The sequence below is a fragment of the Battus philenor genome, unplaced genomic scaffold, assembly GCF_028537555.1.
Source record: "Battus philenor isolate CCGP_79_NKW_IND1 unplaced genomic scaffold, ilBatPhil1.0.hap1 SCAF_8, whole genome shotgun sequence".
NCBI classification, from domain to species: Eukaryota; Metazoa; Arthropoda; class Insecta; order Lepidoptera; family Papilionidae; genus Battus; species Battus philenor.
Window position 1 is genome coordinate 10,802,542 of NW_027181748.1, and position 25,975 is coordinate 10,828,516.

The following is a 25,975-nucleotide window of genomic DNA, read 5'->3' on the forward strand; positions in this document are numbered from 1 at the left end:
AGTAATTTAAAAAAAACACGCATTCAGTATATGTGTAGTAAATTACTAAAATCATGAGTAGAATTAAACATTTTACGTGGTTCATAACAAAAAACATCCAACTGAATTACTTTGTATATATAAATTTAAATTATAAACAAAAAGATATTGTTGAAATAAATGTAAACTGATCCGTCGGAATGCAATCGAAACAAGTCACCGACATATGAGATGGAGGTCGCAAATTTAGTGAAGGGATTATCAAAGTACTATAGTTTTACTTTAAATCCCAGGTGTCAAACTCAAAAGCTAACTCGGGCCATATAAAGAATGCTGAACTTTATGTGGGCTGCAAAAAAAAATATTTTTTATTATTTTTATTATTTATAAGAATATTAATTCTTTATAAACAATTTTTTTTAATTTGATTGGTCCGTTCTAATAAACTATATATATAAAATTAAATTGTTGTTTACGTCTCAATCCTTGACTAATCTTCTTTCATACTATCTTTTCTATTTCAGGAGTTTTATTTGGCCGAAATTACTATTAAAATTGACCCTACGGATATATTGATAGGGCCGCAAATAAGTTTCTCTTGCAAAGTTAATACTTCTTCTTTAAATGAAACAATGCGGAATGTTGTACTAGATATCCTTTAGTGGTATCGTAATGATATATCGCAGTAAGGTCTTAAAGTCTATCATACAAACTGTTGTATGATAAATATTAAATATTTTGACATGTATCTGATGATTATTTTAACTGCAAGTGTAATGGATCGACTATTACAGCTTACAAAATTTAATAACATAAAATAATACACAACACGACAACTTCACCTATTACAATGAGACACGAGCTAAAAAAACCTCTCTAGTCCAGTAATAATACTAAATCAAAGCGCTCTTATGGAAAAACACAGTAATGCTTATGCATTAAATAAAAGAGACAGAGAAAAGGTTTTTTATCATCCCCGGTGGTGCGCAAAAATCATATCGTAATTTTACAGATTTTACTTTATATTAAAATGTTAGAATCGTAAACATAAGAAAGTGAGCAACATAGCTCAGTGGAAAAGTTCTGGACAGGAGCCTACGAACTGACAAGAGCTGCGTCGGACTTTCACGCACAAGGAAGACAAATGAGATCCCGTTATGGATGTCGGAAAGCGCCGAAACTTATGGTGGAGGCTTACGACCAGCAGCGAAGGTCCTGTGGCTGAAATGGTGACAATAAGGCAGACAGCAACCGATTATGCCGAGGATTGTAATATCAATCGCGTATCGTGGGAAACCTAAGTCAAGGTCTCTATTTGCGTGCCATTGAGATGTAAAAGTTTGGCGCTCCTTGTCCAGTGAAATGTATAATGTAATAGTACAAGCCTAGGCTTGTACAAATTTCGAGCTTAGTTACTATAAAGTGCTATCTACAAACCCACTAAAGCTGAACGTGGTAACAAGCAAACAGCATTAGTCGATGACGAAATAAAACTGTCATGTAGTGATAGAAGTATCGTGATAGACCTTACCAATACGATCTGTAAGGGAAGTATTCGACGAGAAGAAGTTTTAGCCGTTCCTATTGTATACATCATCATATATGAGTAATAGTATATTATATTGCAATTGTCGACGGTGGTTGTGTAAGATTTCCGTAATCATCACGAACGCCATGTTATAAAAAGGAGGGAAGTCCGGTTAATGCGGCAGTTTATTTATACACATTTAGTTGCAACTCGCTTAAGTTATTTTTTTTAAAAATAGCACGAAGTAAGTTTTATGTCATTTTATTGACATAGTCACCGAATGAAGAAAAGGTTGTACAATGTATATGGAAAAAAATAGTTATAATTAAGTTATAAAATGCGTAAGATATTGAGAGCGATAGAAATTCGACACCGTAACTTGAGTAGCGTATGCCACTGAAACAATACTGCTACAATGTGGCTTCGGCTTAAAAACATTTGTGTATATAGGTCGCTATTCTTATATTGTTCTTTATTTTATACATTTTAAATGAATACTAAATGTATTCTGTTCAACAGTTTTTCGGTAGTAAAAATAATTTTGGTAACATTAACACATATTTACTTCATTACCCGTTACTCGTAAAAATACTAGCCGTCAAGTCGTTATGTCATATTTTTACGGGTTGATTATAGCTCACTGAGAATATTTGAATGGAATATAAGATTGAAATCAACGTTTACGGTGAAAGTTGTTAATGAAGAAGTGAATGGACAATTAATTTGTGTTAAATAGTAATTATTAATTTTATATAAAGAACGGTAGTGATTTACTGATTGAAATTACATATTTGCTTAGTATTAAAAATTAGTAAAATTTTTCAAAGAGAAACTTATATATTGAGAAATTAAAATTTTAATGTTTAGTTATCAAAAATCTAAAATCGGTAAGTTTTGAATATTAATATCCTAGATATTTTGAAACCTTATGTAAGCACCAACCATTTAGAATTTTTACCCCCCTTGCACTTTAGCCTGTACTGATTCAAATCGTTTCACTTTTTTCTTGGCTTTTTTAAACAACTAATGTGTTGCCGGGTAGTTAGATGTTATTAAACTGTGGTGGGAGTAAATATGGAAATGGTTTGTCTAACGTAACCAACTATTACTACGTCATCTTCGTATTACGTATTGAAATCGAATAATGATAAACGTGAATTATTCAAATTTGTGATATTTGCAATATCTTTATAATAACAGGTTTCTATAAATTAAAATTTGATATATTATCTGCTGGCACACAATACAAAGAAATACAAGTTATTAAAGACGGGCAAGTTGAAAAAGAAAGACAGTACATTCACTGGAAAGAATATATAAACATATAACGAATTTTACGTTCGACGAATTATAATATGAAACGAAAAAGAAAAAACCTTAAGTTTTGCTACTTACAATCTTTCAAAAAAATAATCAATCGTTTGTTTTTACTCCATTATTGCAAATGTTATTACAGAGTTGGTATAAGTTTGAAAACGAATACTTCTTCGATTGATAAATTAAACGTTTTTTTGCGTAGTCTTGTCCATTTCATATTCAAGCTCTACGTTAACGATATTTATAAACGTGTGACGGTATTGTTCTTACCTTTGTGCCTGGCCGTTGAGCATAGTCACCACTTGAGCTACGAGGCCCTTCGCCGGCGCCTCTCTCTCCGACACAACATTAGGTCTCTCCGTCGTCATCATACTTTTCACTTCACTATTGTCCGTTACAAACATGTGGCACTAATGTACAGTGTATTTTGTTTATCTGTTTTTGTTCTTGTAGACTGCATAAGCTATCCTTAAGATTGCGCTTAGTTAGTTATCATTATGGCTATTCTAGTTAAAGTTAAGTGCTCGTGCACCGCTTTTAACTTCACGTCAATCAAGTTTCCTAATGAATAAGTAGAAATAGTTTACTTAAACAGAGTTGATAGTGATTATTTAAGTTAATAAATCCGCGTTTATTATTCATGACAGGCATTCTGAATAAACTATTTTTTGCGGAATGCTAACTGCCTCACTGGTATTTTCAGATTTTGTTGATTGGTAATAAATATCAATTAGCATAGGGCGCCGAGTTTACATCTCGTTTTAGTTACTTATTGAGTTTCGTCGGTAGCCACAGTTCTGGCTGGTTCATAGTAGCTATAAACGTACATGATAATCTTTGTCTATATGCATACGTATATTAAAAAAACATTTAAAAATGGGTATAAGATACGCACTAGTAATATTAAGTTTGTTGTGCCTTTTTTTAGGCTACATAACATTAATAACTCTTGTTAGTAACTGTGTACGGCGTTGCTATACTTAAAACGACATACTGTTCACTATTCACTCTCTTGTGATGTTTTTGAATTATCATCAAGAGTTCGATTTGATTTAGGTTCTTACGAAAATCACTATAAAAAACCCTAAGTGGATAAATAAATAAAAAAATTTTTACTGGATTGACTAGCCGCCAAGCTTAAGTCGGAGGTGGACGCTGCATGGAGGGATTGGGCACTAGAATCTTCAAGAGGGGACCTAGGGCTAAACTTTATCGAAAGCTTTTGCGACGTTAGAAAGATGGCTTTGATGCGACATTCGTGAATTTGTTTTGATTTGTTAAAGAATGTTTGGTTATGAAGCCAAAGTGTGCGCACATTGAGAGTTCTTTAGGTTCCAAAAAAAATCTCACTAAATTCGGACTAAAATGGGTCTTTTGTATGGGTAAGGTTAGACACAGTTTAAAAGGCCTCCGGGAATTAAGCGCGGTTTTCATTCGCTTAGTGGGAAAAAAGCTATTGATACTTGCCGCATTGTAAGTTAGTACTTATATCTGTATAGTGTCACTTGTTGGTGATTCCGTCGTGCCCCGAGGCCGTGGATTCAGGTTATGCGTATTCTGTCCTAAGCTTTGTCGCTTGGTACTCTACGGAAAGATGACCTTTTACATAACCTAACTACTTTTTGTCCACCTTGGCGAGGTGGGCCGAGTGAGCTATATGCACGTTATTTTATATACTTAGATTCACTTTAAATCCTATTTAACCGAGCTATTGGATTTCGAACCCGAGCTTGAACGTGACGACCCTATAAAAGGCGTAATTATTATGCAGCAACGAAAATCCTCGAATGTAAATTAAGTCCTTTTCGCAACAACTTCTCAACTGACAACAATGCTTGTAATACGGCACTATCACTTTTCTTAGATGTTTAAATATGACAATGGATAACAGAATGTTTTTCTACTCATACATAAGGTCTAGGTGTTTGTGCAAATATTATTATGGTATTTTTATACAATACTCTTCCTACTTTTTGTTGAGAGTTGTTATAGTTATATGTAATATATTAATAGGGAAGAATTGTATTTGCGTGTATAAAATGCATTTTTTTATTAAATAACATTTTATTTGTAAATGACTATATTAAAAAGTCGCGAAACAGAACTGGTTTTATTTTAAGAACTTACTGATATTAAAATTAAAACCAGTTTTTTATGTCTGTGGCATCGCTCTATTATTATTCTTATATTAAAGTGCAATGTTTTTCCTTAAATATCTTGCTTTATTTATCTTATGGCAAAGCTTTAAATTTAACTCAATATAAAAGACAGGTTATCGTCGAATGTGCAAATACGAATCCTCAAGGTCTTTGAATGTATCACTCGTAACGAGGACTCAATGGAACGTTTGTTGGTGCAAGGAATAATGAAGGCAAGTGATCTCCTAGACGCTCTCCAGTGAGAGGGACAGACATCATCAAAACTGTCACCAATAAGTCGGTAAATGAATACTCTTACTCAGCCAAACAAAGGGCTACAAGGATCAGGACAACTCTGACAAGAGTGCACGAATACGAAAAGAAAAGTATATAATTTATGATATGATATTTTAACATAATGTCAGACTTGCATATAGATAGATATAAAGGTGAAAAAGATACCAATACTGAACTACAACCGATATTACGTTCATAGCATGACAAAACACAAACAGGAAATATTCAAAATCTCCAATATATACCTACTATTTGTACAATGTGTGTAACAAGTAACTAGAAATTTTTGGCAGATCTTTTCATGTCGTTATGTCACATTGCTTGTATAGGCCATATATTAAAAACTGCTTACGTAAACAGATGTGTAATTTTAAATGATAGAATTACACACATACCAGTTGCCTACTTCAAACGTTTAATGAATTTATACGTCCGGTAAAGTTAGAACAGGCTTTTAAAAAGTGAGCAACTTTTTATGTCATGCCTATTAGAAAGGTTTCTCATTACAGGTAACTGTTGATTAGGTTATTATAATTAAATATACTAAACAAGCAATGACTTCACTTGTACGAAAATTTGACAAATATCCTTTAGCTTGAAATGCTTTCAAATTTATCACGCGATAGATTATTGAGTAATTGATTATAGGTTGTAAAAGTTTTAAAGAGTTGAATGTATGGCTTAATGGCCGTCATTAATGCACGGTACATCCTATCCAAAATCAACGGTTGCAGACATAACAAAATAATGTAATATGTATAAATAATGATTGTATGTATAATAAGGCAAAGCTTGTTTAAAAACCAGGATTACTTCATATTACAATTAATTATTATTTACCATATACCCCTGCAGACATTTTACTGCTAAAAGTTATTAGCCTGTTGCATTTCAATAGAAAAAATAAATTAAGATACCATTTCACAAACTAACTAGAAGATATTTCAGAGTGATCACTTTATACATGGTGACTGAAAAAGCTTTAAACCATTTTGCTGACAAAAGAGCTATAATATTCGCTCCTTTAAAGCTCGAATATATTAACAATCACCTATATTACACAGAAAACTCATTGATTAAAGAAATATATTTTAAAATGAAAGATTAAATCATGACTTAGCATCTTAGAGTTTTTGCTTGTATATTATGTATCTAGTTTAAAATGATTTATATATGGCAATGACCTTATACAATGTTACAAATATTTATTTTTTGTAATAGATAAAAACTATAACTCGTTACAATTAAATTCGTCTGAAACAACATTCGATCTGTCGACATATTGGGAACTAACTACCACCAACAAAGATTTAAAATTTCTTTGCTATTTAAAGACAGTGGAATGACATTTTTTAAGCTTTTTATTATTTTTAAGCATGTTTCTCGACCCAAATGTTTGAAGCAATGCGTGACAATATTATAACATTAATTGTAATACCTTAGACATGTTTATATTCACCATTTATATGAGAATAATACTATAAAGAAGTAGGTTATTAAAAAATAGTGCACAGTAGAGTTTCCGGTGATAAAATTTATTCCCTTTACAATAAACTATATTACAGTTTAGTGTTTGTTATTAAAAAATCACAAACAATTAATATTTAATATGCATATTAATCTTAATTACGGACATAATTTAATAATAATTTTTTGAATTGACTCATAGACAATGCTTTTAAAGTCCAGTTACATGAGTGGTGAAAAAAGTGTATAAATAAATAAATGTTTCTTTTATGTTAATCTTATTATTACTATTCTTGTTTACTTGATCGTGTGCTCGTTTGGACGTATTCATTATTTTTATACAAATTAGAAAAGCTGCGGTTATTGTAATGTCCTACTCTTCTGTTTATTGTGCAAACTCATGCCACGCAGTTTCTATTATTATTCTCCCTTAATGAAAAATACTGACTTTTATTTATAAAAAAAAACGTTTTTTAATAGTTGCTTCGGTTAATTTAAATTGCACCAACTTGTTTAAATATGATCTTCTATATCTACTAGTGTGATTTAATCTTTAATATACATTTATACTATAAACAGAACTTTTGTAACACTAAGGTAATTTTTTTCAGTGTTAGTCCATTTTTGTTAATTTCTATTTATGCAATGGTGTATCGCTACAAAAAAAAACAAGCGTCCGTTTCTATGACTGGTTAAATAAATGGACTAGAGGTACACGAACGAGGCCACGTATGTGTGTAAAAGCAACAAAAAAGTTTATTAAACATTCTTGCAATGATTAATAATAGGCGGCCGTGCGGAGGTACCAGCAAGAGCTAACCATCAGTTTACCGTTCATTTTAATTTCAAACTGATTGCAACACCAACGTTCAGCAGTCGATACTGACAGACACGACTCGTAAAATCTACGAAATAGTAACACTCAATCACATTCCATTTTAAAAATAATAAAAAGTATCTTATCATATGCAAAGTTGTAAACAGATTAACAATTTTGTATGATTACAAAATGAAACACGTTCATCTGTACCACTGACAAGCTTTGGTTAAAGATGTGAATGCTTTTAAGAGGTGTGTATAGCTCATTTCTAAGCAAAAGCCTATAAAGCTTTTACACTTATTTCACTCTGTATAAAGTGATAATTTTAAGATATGGAATGCGACAAGACAGATAATAAACATTATTTAATTTTAATACGTAGTAATTCCAAATTTGAAAATGCTCTAGCCTACTATATTATTATTTGGTTATTGCTGAAACCAATGATTTTTAGTCAAGGTGGAGCATCTCTTTAAATTTTTTACTCCTTATACCAACGCACCCGTGGAATGTGCAAATACTACTTGGGCAGCAGTGTAAGCCAGGTCGAGACAACTATATTACCAATCACCTTGTAATTAAAAATACTTCTATATATGGTCCGGATAGCGATAAAAATGAGCTATAGTAAATACAAATATATTTAAGATATGAATTTACTTGGCTTAATATATAATAGCGAAACAGAGAGATGTTTCAGATAAAGAAATTGCTGTTTAAAATGAAAATTAAACGCAGCCGAAATAATTAAAGCAAACTGGTTAGAAATGAAATCGGTAATTAGAAAAAAATGGACATAATGTTCTAGTTTATTTTACGTATGAAAATATGAGCTACCGAAACTATTGTTTGATTTCACTTTTAACTCACGAATCTTCGTAATTAGGTGCATCTTCATCACTGTAATCACACATTTGTGTTTCAATACTGCACGTGAAACCGGTGGCCGCAGCGGGCGAATAAAGCCCGCAATAAAAAGCTTTCGGTGCTATTCAATGTTGCCATGGATACCGAATACTGGCAACAAAAGAATATCCTATCCCCACTGTAGTCTATTCAAAGGGAACTAAAGTATTGGAGTTTCTGAACACGTGTTATATACGATGTATTTTTTTCGTTCGGTACAACTAACAATAACACTAAAGTCGTTAATAAAATATTATAATGATAGTCAATAATCAAATTAATAAAACTAGATTAATGATATACATCATGTTATTAATTGTATCGTTGAGTAATTGGTTATAACTTAAATGCTTCATAAGGATAAATGTATAGCTCATCGACAAATAGTTTTAAAGCTTTTATTACAACTACTTCTAATCACCCTACATCTTTATGTATGATCACTCTGAAATGTGTATTTTTGTATTGGAATGCACGAAGTCAAAAGACTGGCAAAGGACTGACAGGGACAAATAGTAAACAATAATTATACAGCTATAAACAATCATCTCGTATATGTAAATTATAAAAAAGATATCTTTATTCACAGTGTAGTTAGTAGCTGGTAGCCGAGGAAAGCTGTTACAGCTACATCTGTCTCAGGACTCACTTACGAAATTGTTCCCTGATAGATTATATTATGCCATGCTTTGTGAAATAAATAGGATCTTATCAATTTCATATTGATGATGGTAGAAAGATAAAAAGATGTCCATGGTATTTGTTTTCTAAAAAACTATAAGGGAACTCTAGGAATTATTTTACGTCCATAAAATTGACAACTGTTCATCAAAAATCAAATCCTGTAAAAAGTAACAAAAATCGCAGATAATAATTTAAAAGTTTATCCTATTTCAGTTATTATATTTATGGATAAAAATAAAAAAAATTCTATAAGTAAGGTATTTTTAAAATGTCTGCCTATATAGCAAATAGTAATGTACCGACGCCTACAAAGAGACCTTACCGGCTGCAAAAATTTATTGAACCGAAGATAACAGAGGAAACTATAGATACGTTATCAATCTGTTGTTGTTTAAACACATAACACATTTATATTTATTACAAAGACTGCATAACATACACTCGATACAATGCAAACAATAAACTGTAAAATTTTACGTAGGCACGTCCTAATGAGCTTTACTGTAAATCCCTCCGGAGATTTATGCACCACGTAATTGACTTAATGTCTAGGCCATAAACAAGATTTTTGAACACTTGTAATGAACTTCACTTCACTGAATAGTTCAATTGTAGTTCCGATACGTTCAATGACCCGTGAATGATCGATGTATAGATTTAAATTTGATCGCATCGGTTTGGAGTCGGCACGTGTTTCGATACGTACGCGCTGCGTACAGCCACGCGCGCGTCTTGTTGCAGACTAAAGTGAGGCACGCGGGCGCAGGCACGCGGCGAGATGAACAGCCCTATGGCAGCTGCCGTTCCGTTGAGCGGCTTTATCTGATTACCTCATGGAGCAAGGACCTTTCGACACAAAGCTCGCCGTAAAATCCACCTTGAAAATTGCTGCTTAGAGCGCGAAATTTGTCTTACGAAACGCCTTTCGAAATAACCGATTGTGTCAGTTGACCGCATAATTCTTAAAGAGATTTGAAAGCTTCAATACTCACTTCTTTCTTTTTATTAATTATATTAACATCAAAAGTAGTAAACTACTACCGGCTCGGAATGAGAAAATCCTGCCGGGAATTAAACAGTTGCTGTTCTTTAAATATAATGTAACAATATTTGATGATGCATAATATATATTTATTTTTACATTATAATATCAACCACGCAAATGGGTCAACAAACCATATTCCTCACGGTTTCGATCAATCAAAAAATCTTGAATGCTCTAAAAAGATTTATTTAGTAACATTCTTTTAATTTTAGATTTATAACTAAGTAAAGAAAGGTCTACGATATGTTGTGGAACTTTGTTGTATACAGTCCGACCCATGGACTTGTTTACCTAATAATGAAGTGAAACAAATCTTCGTAATTATTCGATTATTTAAGAAACGCATTTTGATACATAACAAATGTCAATTGTTTAACTCCAGTCGTATAAACAAGGTTTGGTACTGACATTAAGATGGCGGGGAATAATTTCTATTGTTACACAAGACCATTGTGGTAGTACCATGACGCATGGAGGTCGATTGAAGAAGCGGGCGATTAATATGACAATTGGAGTTCTATCCGGGAATGATTGTATAGTCTTATCACTAGCCTATCCAAGTATATTATTCTTAGTTAATTTTTTAACTGTCATGACTACTAAATTTTCTATTAATATTTATGCAATGTTGATATATAATACCACTCTAATCTCTGCACTATGTATAATACATTTTTACACACACATTTTTACATTTTTTATTATTTTACATTTGTGTAAATTTGTTACACATAAAACAGGGGTATAATAATTTTGTTGTTTGTTGTAGGTAATATTTAAAATTATCAGAAAATGTAAGCCTATTGGATATTTATAAATTCTTAGTAATCTGTGTAACAGTAAAGTATTAAGTATTTTCGAGTTAATGTGCGAGTGTAAATAAATCGCAAATCGTCACCGAAGTAGTTGTCGGCCGAGTAATCGAAAACAAAAAGCACGAAGAGAAAAAACAAACAAGTAGCAACGAAATTTTTAGTCCGATTATAGTAAGACAATCGAAAACTTAAACACATTGAATAGCTACCCCGGTCGTTCCACTTCTGCGAATCCATCGCTTGGTTACCTTACGGAGATTCCGCCCAAGCGCAGCAATCCGATGAAATATCAAGTGTAACGGCCTGAGTCGTTATTCCAGAGGGACCCTGATGAATATCAACACCCAAAAAATAAGTCTAACTCGCAATAAGGCCACAGTGACCTACCCCCAAAAACCGGAAAAACATATCGAAAATAATTTTAGTGTACTATAAACAGGGAGGGTCTGAACTCACAAGCCGCATGCAAAGTCTTCCAACAATCCTTCCAATATATACCCAAAATCAATGGTCAAGAGAGTAAGTTTCTAAATATACTTTCTGCTATACCATCAACAAAGAACTGACAATGACAAGACAAAACGAAAAGGCAAGGCTGAGTTCATTCTAAAGGATTATTTCTGGTTCTCTATAAATTAACCAGAGTCCGTTTTAATTTTTGTATTGCTATAGTCGGAAAAATTAATATCTATCCGTACGTGTTTCAAAATGTCTTTTAAACCACTAACAATAGGTAATCATTCACAAAATCTTGAATTTTCAATATTTAAACTCAATATGTATATTTTGTAATTTTCATTCATGTTTTTAATAAATATAATTTCTGTAAAAAAAGATTGATACCATCTTTGTAAAAATTTTTATAACCAATTTAATTTCCATTGAGAAAAATTAAAAATTTTGAAATATAGCTTGGACTATCAAGGAATTTGGCAACTTCTGTTTCTTCTGTATGATGTAAAATGTACAGGTCTATATTTATTGCCGTTAGAATTGGCTTTAGTTTTATACAAAAGCCTGTGTCTTAAATCTTCTTGTACACTAGTCACCAGTTAATTCACTTAACGGTCTTTGACTATCGTTTCTGTACATATAAGAAACGTTGACAAACTGTTTTCTTTGAGTACTTTCTAATATTATTTTGGGAAGTTACGAGTCATTGTAATGTTGTAGTATTGCATTGGACGAAACGCTAAAGAAGTTTCTACCTATAATTTTAAATAATACGTAATGGAAACAAGTAAGCACATAAAGTATTCTTAAATATCAAATGTGATTGATTATAGGTTTGTAAGCTTTTTTTGTTAAAGTTGTGAATGTATAGCTCATTTGCTGTCAATTGATGTTTGATACATCCTGTCAAAAATCTATGATTTTCGCATAAAATAAATAACCGGTATCGAAATTCGGATTACTAAACAATAAAATATTTTATCGTTATTTACTATTTATTCCTGCTAACTGAACTCCAAGTTATTGACCTGCCCTTTAAATAGAAAATTAGAGTAATCTCTCTAGGTTGTTGATTAGAAGTGAAGTCATAGCTTAAATTTTTTTTACAAATAATCTATACATTCACTCCTTTAAAGCTTTTACACCTATAAACAACCATCCCGTATTAATTTTTTTAAAATTCAATTGTGTTTTTGGCACTTTAAGTTTTACAACTATTAACTATACTTCATCAACAAAGCATTGTAGTAGAGTCTTACCTAAAAGCCTTCGCAAACCACGGACGAAATGGCAGAGGATTTAATTTTTAACCAAAGGATATTCAAAGTTATTTACTAGGATGACGATGTTAAAATCTAAGATTACAAAATTGATTCCGAGGCATTGAAAGGGATTTATAAAGACTGCGCGTCACTGACATGAGTCACCACACGGATTCTATACGTCTATTCAAGAGGGCCGCCAGAAAGAAGATACGTAAGAAAAAAGAAGGGTACTTCAATACTGAGACAACAGTAAGACAAATACGGTACAGCAACACGCATTGGTTCCAGCAGGACGGAGCCACTTGTTACACATTTGTCACGATGCTGGTATAGAGGTCATACAAGAATTCTTCGGAAAATATTCGTATTGAAGAGGAGACAATCTCTCTTTAATAAGATCATTTTGTCGTCTTCGTGGTGTTCCACGCACAAATTAGTTGCCTTGTCATTTTTTTATGGAAACATCTCAAGAACGCAGTCTTCTCTAATTCTCCAAAAATAGTTGCTGGATTAAAGTAAAATACATGGCAAACATGGCGTCGGTTTTAACAGCTTAAACTTACAAGTTTTTTCATGTCCTATCCTTTATAAAATAAATGTCAAATATAGGTGGACAATAGTTACTTGTAGAAAGCGCCATCTATCCACGTTTAGTAAAAAGTGCAATGTATTGGATCAATTTTTATTCGAAAGGGCTTTATTCCTGAACAATAGAGTCTAATATCCACGTATTGCAAGTTTTTGTTTTTGCGATTTCCTAAATTATGAAAAGTTAATTATTTGCATTTTAGATAGTCCTTGCATGTTTATGTATATATGCAATGTTTTTTTTTATATCATAAAATTTGTTTTAGTCTTAGTAGAGAGAAAGTAATCCCAATTACGGATACAAAGATGAAGAAATTATTTTCAAATATGAACGTGTAACGTTAAACTTTCCACTACTGATGGTTCGTTAGCTTCGCTAATAACACCAGCTTGTTGGGAATTATCATAAACTAAAGAGATTGGAGTTCGCTTCGTATCACATGTTTTCTAATTGCTTAGATCATATATATCTATTGATATTATTTATAATAATTTTTCTTTAAAGATGTGCTTTGTCGCAAAAGCTCGATGTATGGAGAGATGCTTTTCGAATATGGAATTGTAAAATTACACCAAACTTGAAACAGCAATCTATGTACGGGTTGATTGGTTATATGCATAAAATCTTTATAGAGGTGAATGTAAGTGTATTTATTACAGTTGTCACCAAAAATATTTAAAACTTTTACACCTAATTTTATCAATCTATATAAAGTAATCGCTCTGCGATTTGTTAAAATTAGTAATTTTTCTATTTAAATACAAGCCAATATTTTTGGTAGTACCAAGTTATTAGAAAAAGATAATTAAAAAAAATGAATTTTAATAATTTTTTTGTAGTAACCCGAATTTAGAAAACGCATTTTCTTACTATATTATCATTACGTTATTTATTTTTTCTGAAACCATTGATTTTTCCATAGGGTGCACGGTATGTTCATTAACAGCAAATGAGCTATGTACATTAATCGCTTAGAAGCTTTTATGCCTAAATTTAATCATCCTGTTTTACTTATTGTTTGACCATGCAATTAGTTTTAACAAATCTAGTTTTAATGAACGAAAAACCTCGCTGTGTGAATTTTTTCAATAATCCTGATATCGTAAATAGTTCATCGCTTTTTCAGATAACAAAACATATCGTTATCAAGAACATCAGTCAGTGATTTTTGTCACGTCTGCAAATAGGATGACACCGTTGACTATTAACCCTATTGTGTATTTTTCCGCACGAATTATTTACATGCATAAACAATTAACAACGTGATTAAGAAGAATATCTGAAGCATTGTTGTTTTCTAAGAAGTATGTTTATCAGATGTCTTTCAATGAATGTTATCTTTTCATTCCAGTTGTATATTTAGTAAACTTTGCCGGCAATTGGATTCTTATGTTCAAACTTTCTTTGCATAGCGTTTAACATTAAAGATGACGTACACCACTTACATATAATAAAAATTTTAAAATTTTTATTTTAAAATATATTAGAAGCATAAAGAAAAACGTCTATTATTATACAAAGAGGCAACTTCAGGAAAGGCAAATAAAATATATTTACTTCAAATTTCAAACTAAGAAAAATAAAAACGCACATAGCTCATATGGTATTAAAACTTGTAATTATTATAATAGAAAATAGTTAAGATGAAAGTAATTTTACCTTATTTATGTAGGGAACGTTCCTATACTGTTCTAAATTAGATTGTAGGTTAAAAATAAAATACACGTATAGGTATATGAGCTTTCGATAAGGTTTTTTAAAGGTTACATAAATTCAAATAAACTTTTATTTCCGTAGCGATGCCAATATGTTGCCATTTATGTTTTGGTGATTTAATTTTATAATAAAAAGTTATTTGCTTCATATAGTGTTTAATTATATAAAAAAAATTATTAAAAAATTGATAGAAGATCATTTCCATTAAAACGACATCTTTAATGTTAAGTATTATCAAAATTATTGTTCGTATTCCTTTGGTGATACCTGTTTTAAATTATCTATCTAAAACAGTCTTTGAGTAAAGTCGTAAATCAATTATCTAACATCACAAAATTTCGCCGGTAGAAAATGTTAAGATGAATGAGTTGAACACAGGCCTTAACATATATAATGAAATCACTGTGCAAGATGCCTCACTAGTAAAAGAAATGTGTAGCGTAAACACATACATATTTATTATCAACGTTACAGATAAGTAACTTTCATTTCTAATATCGTATTTCTGTTGACAAATGGCACATCTACTTAATTGCTATTGAATATTTACGTACTTAATATATATGTATGTAATAATGTATTTAAAATGTATAGATAAATATTCAATGTCAATTTAATCCATATTATCGGAGTCGTTGTTTCAGCCCATAGACGCCAATTGCAAGGCGTAGAGACCTCCCCCAAAGATATAAATGGCAGGATATACCATAATGGTTTGGCAGGCGGGTTGACGATAACGCAGTGTAATATTATGGTACGCAGAGGATGCCGCTGCCCATCCTATCGAAGTTTGTTTGTAGGCAGGGACAATAATATATAATTAAAGCACAAAGTGTGCATTATATAAGATTGTCCAGGAAATCAAAACCGCAACCTACAAACGCTTATCTGAGTCTCTACCGCTGGGCAACCACTGCTCGATCCATATTATAAATAGGATTAATATCAAGACAATTACGACTTACAATCTAAAGAAAAAATTGAAAGATTTTTGTTAAAAATCGAGTAGTAAATGAAACTATCACCTACATAAATACTTTTATATTTATTTACGTAATATATATAACGATATACTTATGGCAGCAGTCTTGGTTTCATTATGTAATTACCTTGTCAAGGTTTTTAGTAGACAAGGTAGACTGTATGCAAGCTGCTTTCTACTGGTCTTATTGAAAATCTATGAAGGAGGCTTACGCCCAGCTGTGGACATCCTTTGACTGAAAAATGACGATAATGAATCTCGAGGTACTCACCCGGCACTGGTAAGGCTATTATTGCTAGCCGTGAGAGAGTCGGGACCATGTTTTCCTTGTGCCATGGCTGCTAACTGTTTGTCCAATATATTATTCTTCTCTAATAGTTGACTCCATTGACGAATCGTCGCTTTAGATGATGATAATTCTTGTCGTAATTGAATTTCATCCAAAGAGTTAATGCCGCTTCTTAAAGAGCTGTCCAACCTAAAGGAAGGAACAAATAAATTTAATTTTATGAAGATGTTTTGGTTCATTGATACTTAAAAAAAATTAAAAACGTGTAATAATATTGTTGAATATTAAAAACAGGCAGTAGAAAGCATGTTAGAAAAAAGAATTACGTTAAGGGTACCACAAAACGGCGAATTTTTAGACGTAAGTAATGTTATTATATAACAATATTATTTGATTTAGACACGAGAAATTTTGTGGACTATTACATGGAACACTATAATTTTAAAGTTAGAATAGCGATCAAATATGACCTGTACATTTTATATTATATTTTATCATTATGAAAACAATTGAATAAAGCACTTTTTTGTTATTTTAAGCCTTTTTAATCAAGTCTTAAATTTTTCATTACCTTTTTGTGACTTTACATAATTTATTAAGAATTATCAGATATTTAACTATACAAAAATGATTACACTTTAAACAAAAGCTAAACATTTTTTAGTTAGTATTTTTTTATTCGTAAACAGAGTTTCTTATAAAAAACTGAATCTTTAATGTCTCTGAAACAATTGATTTTTGGATGAAGTGTATATACATTATTTGACAGTAAATGAGCTATACATTCATCCCTTTAAAGCTTTTACACCTATTTTCAATTAACCTCAATTGCGTAGTAAAAAAAGTAAAACACAAGTAATGAGTAAGTTTACCTTTCTATATAATCATCGACGCTTTGGAGGCTAGTGATTGAGTTGGCAAGATCATTTTCCATCATGAGATCATCAGAGGCAAGACTCGACAGCGTATCTAGGGAAGGCGTTCGCTCAGCTGCTGGGTTGCGGCTCCCACTCACTGTATACAATTGTAATTATAATATGCATGACTAAGCATTAATCATGATGTTATATAATTTTGAATATGATTTTATTAAAATTATTACAGGGATGTATCGTCGCCATCTTTGATGTATATTTGTGATTAGTGCAAATTCAAGACTTCTTTATTCAAAAATTCTTAGTTGTATAAGAGAGAAAAACTGCCACAATTGATTTCTATAAGATGATTTCTCTGCTTTTCCCTATTTTTTTAAATTCCTCATCCCGTAGCTTCAATTAGGCTATAATTCATATATAACAATTAGAACTTACAATGAAACGTATTACTGGTGTCATAAAAGTAAGAAAATTATTGTACAAATGAATTAAAATAGATTAATGTATATTTTTATTAGTTGTTGTTGTATAATGATTATGTTGTAATGGTAAAAAAATAAGAGGTCAGTTCGTTACTTACATTTCCGACTTCTTTGCGCTAACGGACTAGAAGTAATACGTTCCCTCGACCTCCGTAAATGTTTATTGCCCTCTGAATCAGCTCTCTTATTCATAGGACTTCCATCCGCGTTTTCTGTTTTTAAATGTTCATTAAAGTTTTACATTTCAGAAAAATACTTTAATTATCATAAAAATAAATTTAAAAAAATAACTAAAGTACGAAAATTGGTTGAAGTGAATATTTAACACGGATATTTTTATTAACACTAATATTTTATTAGTTTTTAAATACCCGCCATTTTTTTTAATTCCTTTTTTGTAACTATGCCAGTGCTCTTAATATTTTAATGAAAAGTAAATGTATTATAGATACAATTAAGAATTAAAATATTATGTTAAATATAATATATGTTAATGTCTGTTACGTAAAATATATGTATGCTACTTTTTTAAAATTAAAACTTACTCCGAAAAAGTAATGCTGGCTGGTCAGCAATCTCGTCGTCGAAGAAGTCACGTCCGTCGGAGAGAGAGAGCGAACCGGACGCATGTGTGGGCGTGCCCGGCGACGGCGGCGTGACGTTTTTGCTGCCGCTATCGCTCCCGCTACCCGTCTCGCTATTCAAAAGAAAAACTGATGCATCCTCCATCTTTCTTATATTCGATTTTTGAAATTAGATCTGCCTGCTATATTAACCATAAGATTACTACATTCTTGTATAAGGTGATTGGTTATTCGCAAGGGGTAGATGTTTATTATATTCAAAAGCTTTAAAGAGATGAATGTATAGTTTTTATATTTATTTGCTACCAAATAGTTTTATAGCTTTATTACGTGTATTTCCCATTTCACTTCTCATTTCAGTTCCCTAAAATTTAATCGTTTTTTTTTTGTACAGGAGCGCTACAAGGTAATAACTACTGGTAGAAAAAAGTCTACAGGGTCATATAGTAAACAATAATTAATTTTTATGTGTAATAATCTGAAAATACTCTTTTTCTTAGTATTTGTATGTTTTTGAAAGGGTTTACTATACATTGATTGCCATTAAATGAGCTATAAATTCATTCTTCTAAATGTTTTACAAAGAAAAAAACAAAGATACTTTTTAATATTTCGTATTTTTGATTTAATGGTCTTACTCATGAATCAAATATATTTTGTGGCTTTATTGTATTTATGAATTAATATATAATTATTTCAATTTATAATCTATGTTATAGATGTGATTATTTATATTTAAAAGTTAATTTTTCGCTGATTATTGATCGCTATTAGGTCGTTTGATGCGGGCAGCGCAAGACTAGTTGTTGTTGCGATTTTTGTTATAAAAGAGTTGCTAGATGCTTACATGATTTCCTTCACCGGTGACAAGACTTCTCCGTCAACTCCGTCTGTCTCTTCAATGATCGGGTCCGGGGACTTGGTCTTCGTATTCGCAGTCTGGTAGGCGCTGGATATGGACGGTGCGTCTCTATCTACGTGCAGGTCATTGTTACTATCGCTCGTACTGGTGGAAGATATAAGACTATCGGCCGGCGACGTTTCGTCGTCAAGGAGGCTTTGCGTGGACGTCTCCAATGCAGAGATGTCGAATTTTGACTCTTCTAGTGTAAGCGTCAAATTGTGATGATCGTTGCTTTGGTTTGTGCAAGTACTGGTTGTACTATAGTTAGAACTTGTCATTGAACCTGTGAAATATATTTTTTAAAAGTTTTTATAGTATTAAAAATAATTAAAGTGGAGCGAAACTTGAAATAATAAATTTTAAAATAGAATGAAAAAAAAATGTTTTAGTACGCAACGATTAATGCTATACACTGTATTATCGGGGATTACAATCTAATAATTATTTTATTCAATGAAACGCCGCTGAGTGCCGGCTGCATCAAATCCGGCCCTATTTCAAATCTTTACAGAAGGCCTTTGTTCATTTGTGGACGTCATCTAAACCAAATTACATTAAATTCGATTTGAACCGATTTTGTGAAATTGTCGATGGACTATAAAGAATTAAATCGTGTGTAAATAAATATTACATAAATGTTCTAGAACTAACACTTCAAAAGAACATATAACATCTTTTAATATCTTGATCCTGAGAACAAGGTTCAATTAAAATCTATTTCAGCCAAAGGACATCCACTACCTCCACAATAGATTTCTAACTAGACCGCTTCGAAACGGCCTGTATCCATCGATTTCCGACTAATTTAACAAATTCATCTGTTTGCTTTGTGTACGCATATTGCAAAACTTCAATTGTCAATTTAGCAATGGATGTGCAAATGTCAAACCACAGTTAACTTTTTAACGGAATTTTTTTATTGAAAACTGTACTGACCCATCATAGTTGCGCGCAGAGAGTCGTGTTGGCTTAGCGTAAGGGACTTCATAAGCAGGGGATGCGGTGGTTCGTCAGCAATGACGATTGTCTTCGTGGGAACTTCTTTCTCTACAACTTTCTGATTCTCTTTCGTATCCAGTTTGGACTTGTCATCTTCACAACTCGACACGCTTAGTGCTAATGAGACATCATCTTGAGATCTGTAGTTACACAAATATATTTGAAAAAATTATCCTGGTTTTTTTATTTTAAATTTTTACGTTTCATATTAAAAAAAACACTTCTCTTCATATTGATTTATAAAGGGTTTATAAATTGAAATAGGAAAAACAGTCCCCCGTTCCTAATAAGTGAGAAACTCCTGAATTTAATTTTTAATCAAGGAGTTATCGATATGAATACGTAACATAGGATATTATGAAAGCCCCAGTTTTATATAAATTGCTCTAACATAACATATTGCTATAACAATAATGAGATAATAAATCCATAGTTAATTATTGTTTTATTTGATCTTTGACAGACGAGTACAAAACTGTTTTCAGTATAATCCTGAGTTATTCTCTACAGAATATAAACCATTAGATGACGGTCTATTATGACGTAAAAAGTACCTCATTCAAAAATGTTTTCCAAAAGTCATTATTGTCCGCCGGCCCGACTACGATCTACAGATAATTAAATCGTTAGATGAAACTGTTTCTTTCTATAGAACGCCTTGAACTGGTACTACGAGACTTGATTTTCTAATTAAGAACGATTGGATTCGTTAAATGGAAGATGGGACAAAGTATACAATTAATAGAACTGTTACCTAGTGGCCATGGCTTCTCCGGCGGCGTTTTCTTGCCAGGCCGCGGTACCAAAGTGGCTTTCCTCGCTCTTACACGAAGGGCTCGACTCCTTACTGGAGCTCACTGTCGTCGGTGACATGACACCGCTCGATGGGTTCGTAAAAGAATTCTAAAACACAAAACAGTGATATTTGTAAGCATGTGCTTTACAATTCTGTAATAAACCTAAATAAATATAGCTGTCCACAGCCCGCTTCGCAAACTTAATGAACACTCTCTCAACTCAATACATAAGTGGACAATATTGTTTAAATGATTATTAATAGTATTTTTCTATTACCACTGTACAAGAATCTTCATACGCATCGTGTAATATAAATAAATTTAATTGCAAGAAATATGACAATTACTCATCATAAATACAATAAAAACTTTATGGTCGTCAAATCTTTCATGTTTCTAGATTGGTACTATATGACGCACACATGTAAAGTTTTAAACGTATAAACATACATTAAACATACATTAAGGGGTTTGATTTCACTAACCTGTTTGTTAAACTTTTCAGGTTGTGCTCTGTCCATTACGAATTTCTCCTCGTCCTTGTACTCAACGCTGGTCTGAATCCTCGAAGGCCTGTTCCTTGTTCTGTAGCGTTCTAGTGTGGACATCGGAGAGCTTTGTTTTTGTGTTTCGGGGATTGGATCTGGCTTCGGTAGAATGGGCGATGGTGGTGTGTAGGTAGGTGCTGGGGTGACTTCGTACTCTGGTGTGTAATCGCCTTCGAATGAACTAGGTAGCTTCGGTAATGGTATTACCGCATGGCCAGTGACAACGGCTTCGTCTATAACAAGTGTAAATTTTTTAGAGTACATCAATACTGTTGCTCGAATAGTTTTTGCAATATTCGCGAGTTTGAAGTGGCCACGAGTATATGGCTTCCTCAGTTCGAGTCGATACTCTCTCCTCTCTCTATTATATTACTGGATCGAGACGCCACCAAGCTCTGAAATCGTTAAAATGGCCTAACATCGATTTGATCAGTTGTTATTGCCTGGTTAATACTAATACCACTTCGGAAAGGGCTGGCCCAGGGAGGAGAGGTGGCTTAAGAAACTCCAGCAATGCTTCTATTTAATAGAATTCGGATTAGGCTCCCATGTGGCTTGTTCTCGAACGACAGCTAATTGTTTTATAACTTAGCGTTATTGTTTTTGCGTCGAGAACATATTTCGGTCTTTGGATTTCTTTATTCAAGGCTCCTGGATTAAAAATTTATTTTATTAGTACAGTTAAGGTTTATTTACAAATCGTCTTTTGTAAATGTGGCTCATATCAATATGTTATTCCTGATAGTCATTTGTAATTCTAATGAAAATTTTAATTTATAGCTGCAAATAACTGATTACAGATTTTATAATTTTTTTTTAATTAGATAGATGAATAATTATTTTTTGTCAAATTCCACGGGTTCCAGGCGGTAGGGTGCTGAAAACGCCTATCCTAAGAATTGTAGGTAAGCTCGAAAGTTCGCAGAAGACTCTCAGATCGGGCCGATTACTATTTCACTGGATTGAGCATGACGTTATACACATGGTATAAACATACCCATGATGTCGAGGTCGGCGACCTGAAGCTCCCGGAGGTGGAAGTTGTGTGTCCCGCGCATCACCATCTCCAGGTTGCGCGGGCGCCGGCGGGACAGCGGGGACCCCTCCCCCACGCCGCTCTCACCCCCCGTCCACACCCCTGAGTCACTCGACACAGCTGAGCCTGCCCCTACCGAGCATGTTAAACCACAATTTTTCTGAATCCTTTATAACGTACATTATATCTATGGAATGTTTGTATGCAAGTATTGATCGTAATTAACCTGAGCTTTCTGTATTTAACTTATAAATGATTTTCCAAAATTAACTTTGTTTTTTAACTTAAAATAACAATCTATTTAATAGGAAAGGTTCGAGATCTCTGACCCCAGATACTGATTTGCGGAGAAGCGCTAGCTAGAAACTCAATTTTTTTTTCTTTATTGTTTTATTTTATTATTAGTTTAAACGAACTTATTATGAATCATCTACACAAAAATTCCAAAGCTTTCGATTTGAAAAAAGGAAGAAATAAGTTGGTTATAAAAGAACAGAAGTTTAATATTACTTACAAACATAACAATAAGATTTCAATAAAGGAAAGAAGACAAATGTTGTTTTAATTTTAATGGATATAAATGGATCTGTGGTCACACAACACACAAAAAATATGATTTATATTTATATATTTTTCCTCAAAAACTCAATAACGCATCCGTTTAATAAATGAAAAAATACAATCCGGGAAACTCCTAGTTAAAAAAATATAATTCAGCTGATAAATCGCATTAAGATTTTTCATAATTTTTAATACAATAACATTGAAAATAATTACCTTCTCTCCATCCGTCTGCTGCACCGGCCTTCCTAGTATTATTAACCACCTGAAAATTGTAAAAATATCACGTAAATATTTTTTTTATGCATAGTTTTCACTTTACACACAATACTTTTAATTACTCATATTGACCATTTTATTACTCGACAGTCGTCATAACAAAATCTATCCAGATAGGTTGAACACCGATAACTAAATGTCCCTTACTACAAAAACGTAGTTAACGAGTTATAAATAATACGCATGCTCTAAATGGTCTTCACTACGCGAGATTAATCTTAAGATATTACTTACTTTAAATAAATGGATTCGAATTAAATGCGTAAATTTACTACGCGGCTATTGTTATGTTTCTCTGTGGGCGAATGAGTAAAACGCGGTGAATAATTCTTATTAGGCCATTTTATTTCAAAACGTTATGCATGGTTTTACACGACTGCTCACAATCTCTTTCTGCGTGTTGGTTAACTGTTTGTTAGTCTTATAAAAATTATAATCTGTAACTGAGTTAAACGATTCAAGTATACTTCATTATAACATCAATAAATACCTGTGAAGATATTGCTTATAATGCTATGTAATAAATTTGATGTGATAAGAAAAGAATTACAAAGTGAATATTCAACAAAACCAAAGCATGTACTAAATTTTATTTTCAGCTTACCTATCGTCATTAACAAATAATTTTCATAATAGAAACTCCGAACGTTAAATATTTGAATAATTATGTTTAATTAAAGAAATAACGAAACGAAATTTAAAAAATCATTAAAAATGGTGCACAATTTTTAATACAAGAACTATGATTCTTATAAAGTGAAACGTCGTTAAAAATAATCTCTATTTAAACATTTAAACACAAATCATTAACATATCTTTTATAAGTATATTCGAATAAATTAGGTAGCTCAGAGTATTTTTTAAATATATTGGATGTTAATAACATACATGATCTTTTTTGCAAAATAATATCTTTGTTTGCTTGCATCATTTATTTTCGTCCGACCAGTGCAGTACGCTTGCAGTATATTTTCAGCGAACTGTTTCCAGTTACAAAATCTATAGCACTGAAATAGATAACTTATGACCCACTTTGTTGTGCAAACACAAAAAGACTTCTATGTTCTGTAACATATGGTCGTTTTTCCTATTAAAAAAACAAAGTGTGACGTAGAAGAGTTTTTTTCAAAGCCATTAGCAGTAGAACTGAATGAGAAGTGTTTTTTTCGATGTTGTTCACCAGCGACTTTCAAAGGAATGTTTGAAAATTTAAGTAATTTATGCGTGTTTGGTACATCAAAATAAAAAAGTTAACTAATGTAAATTTAATTTCTACATTCTATTCTGCAAGTTACGTAAAAAGGAACATAAATTTCTCAATTTTTTTAACTTAAAAACATTTTTTGCACAAACATATATCGATTACTTATTTTAATAAGTGTACTCTACCTAATCGCAATTCTTTTTATTGTTTATAGGCAAAAAAAAAATTATTTCTTTTTCGCCTGATGGTAATCAATGGCGAGGTCTACTATGCTTGCCTAAATGATACATACTCATGACTTGAAGATTTTTAAGTTATAGCTTCCTGGACACGACGCCGGTAAGTTGTTTTATTCCTTGGCAGGTCGCACTAAATATGTATAAATAAATACATAATATTTTTGCCTTAAACCCGAGAAAAACAGACCAATGAAAATCAGCCGGACTATTTATTTTTATTAATAACATAAAATTAAATTTTTAACTTACATTACAATAGCCTGGAGGCGAGCACTTCATTATCAAGGTCTTTTTTATAAGTACTTAGTTAAAACTAAGTATTTTAGTTTTTAAATAGATTTAGCCATTTCGAAAAATTATTATGTACCTAGTTTATTCACGTCATCAGTTGTATAATACCTGATAATTAGTAGCTAGCCATTAAATTTTGCCGGCGAGTGACTCTAACTTTTTTAACTAATTTCGCAATGAATAATTTTTCAGAAACAAAAAACTTTCATTGTATGAATTTATTTAGCATTCTTAACGAGATACTATCTGGTAGTAGATACTTTTGCAGTAATATATGTAGTAAGTATTATATAAGAATTAAAAAAAACATCTTTCTTAGGATGGTGACTGTAAAGTGAGTGGTGCAAGATGGGTAACCCCTTATTATGATGGACTACAGGTCGTGTCGTTTACTTTGGCAAAAAAGTCAGATTAGTCTCGTTAAAAAAAACTTTTATAATTTTGTTATATTGTAATATAACTTGAAAGTAAAGTTAATTTGAATAATTATTCTAAGGACGTTACACTTTCTAGACTACTTAATTTGCCTGCGAGACTTTGTTATTAATAATTTAAAATGAAGTTATTATAGTTGAAATAAAAGTGAAAATGTTTTGTATTACTGGCCACTACAACCATCAATACTCTTAGGAGTTAAATTATTATTGCGCGTAAGAATTCAAATGCGAATGCCGATTTCGTCAAAGTCATGATTCGTAAATATTATCTACACGTATATACTATTATACGCCTTATCGATCTGGCTGTCATTTTTTTGGCATCGCAGAAGGAATAAATACGTGCTCGGGTAGTTTCTTACTATCCATAACACTTATAAGCATGCCGGTTAATTGAATATATATAATATGATATCCATAATGAATAGGTTCGAAAATAATAAATGGCG

General features: G+C 32.0%; 1 protein-coding gene across 1 annotated transcript in view; it reads right to left on the reverse strand.

The window, feature by feature from the left end:
* LOC137931545 (serine-rich adhesin for platelets) overlaps positions 1 to 25,975 on the reverse strand; it is a 91,997-nt gene that overhangs the window by 18,314 nt on the left and 47,708 nt on the right. Inside the window, exons 8-17 of the mRNA XM_068774971.1 lie at positions 23,293 to 23,341; positions 22,477 to 22,647; positions 21,417 to 21,712; positions 20,889 to 21,037; positions 20,072 to 20,274; positions 19,079 to 19,418; positions 18,193 to 18,344; positions 17,742 to 17,859; positions 17,163 to 17,300; positions 16,273 to 16,479 (exon numbers count right to left, since the gene is read on the reverse strand). Coding sequence (XP_068631072.1) covers positions 16,273 to 16,479; positions 17,163 to 17,300; positions 17,742 to 17,859; positions 18,193 to 18,344; positions 19,079 to 19,418; positions 20,072 to 20,274; positions 20,889 to 21,037; positions 21,417 to 21,712; positions 22,477 to 22,647; positions 23,293 to 23,341 — 1,823 coding nt within the window. The remainder of the gene's footprint in view (positions 1 to 16,272; positions 16,480 to 17,162; positions 17,301 to 17,741; positions 17,860 to 18,192; positions 18,345 to 19,078; positions 19,419 to 20,071; positions 20,275 to 20,888; positions 21,038 to 21,416; positions 21,713 to 22,476; positions 22,648 to 23,292; positions 23,342 to 25,975) is intronic.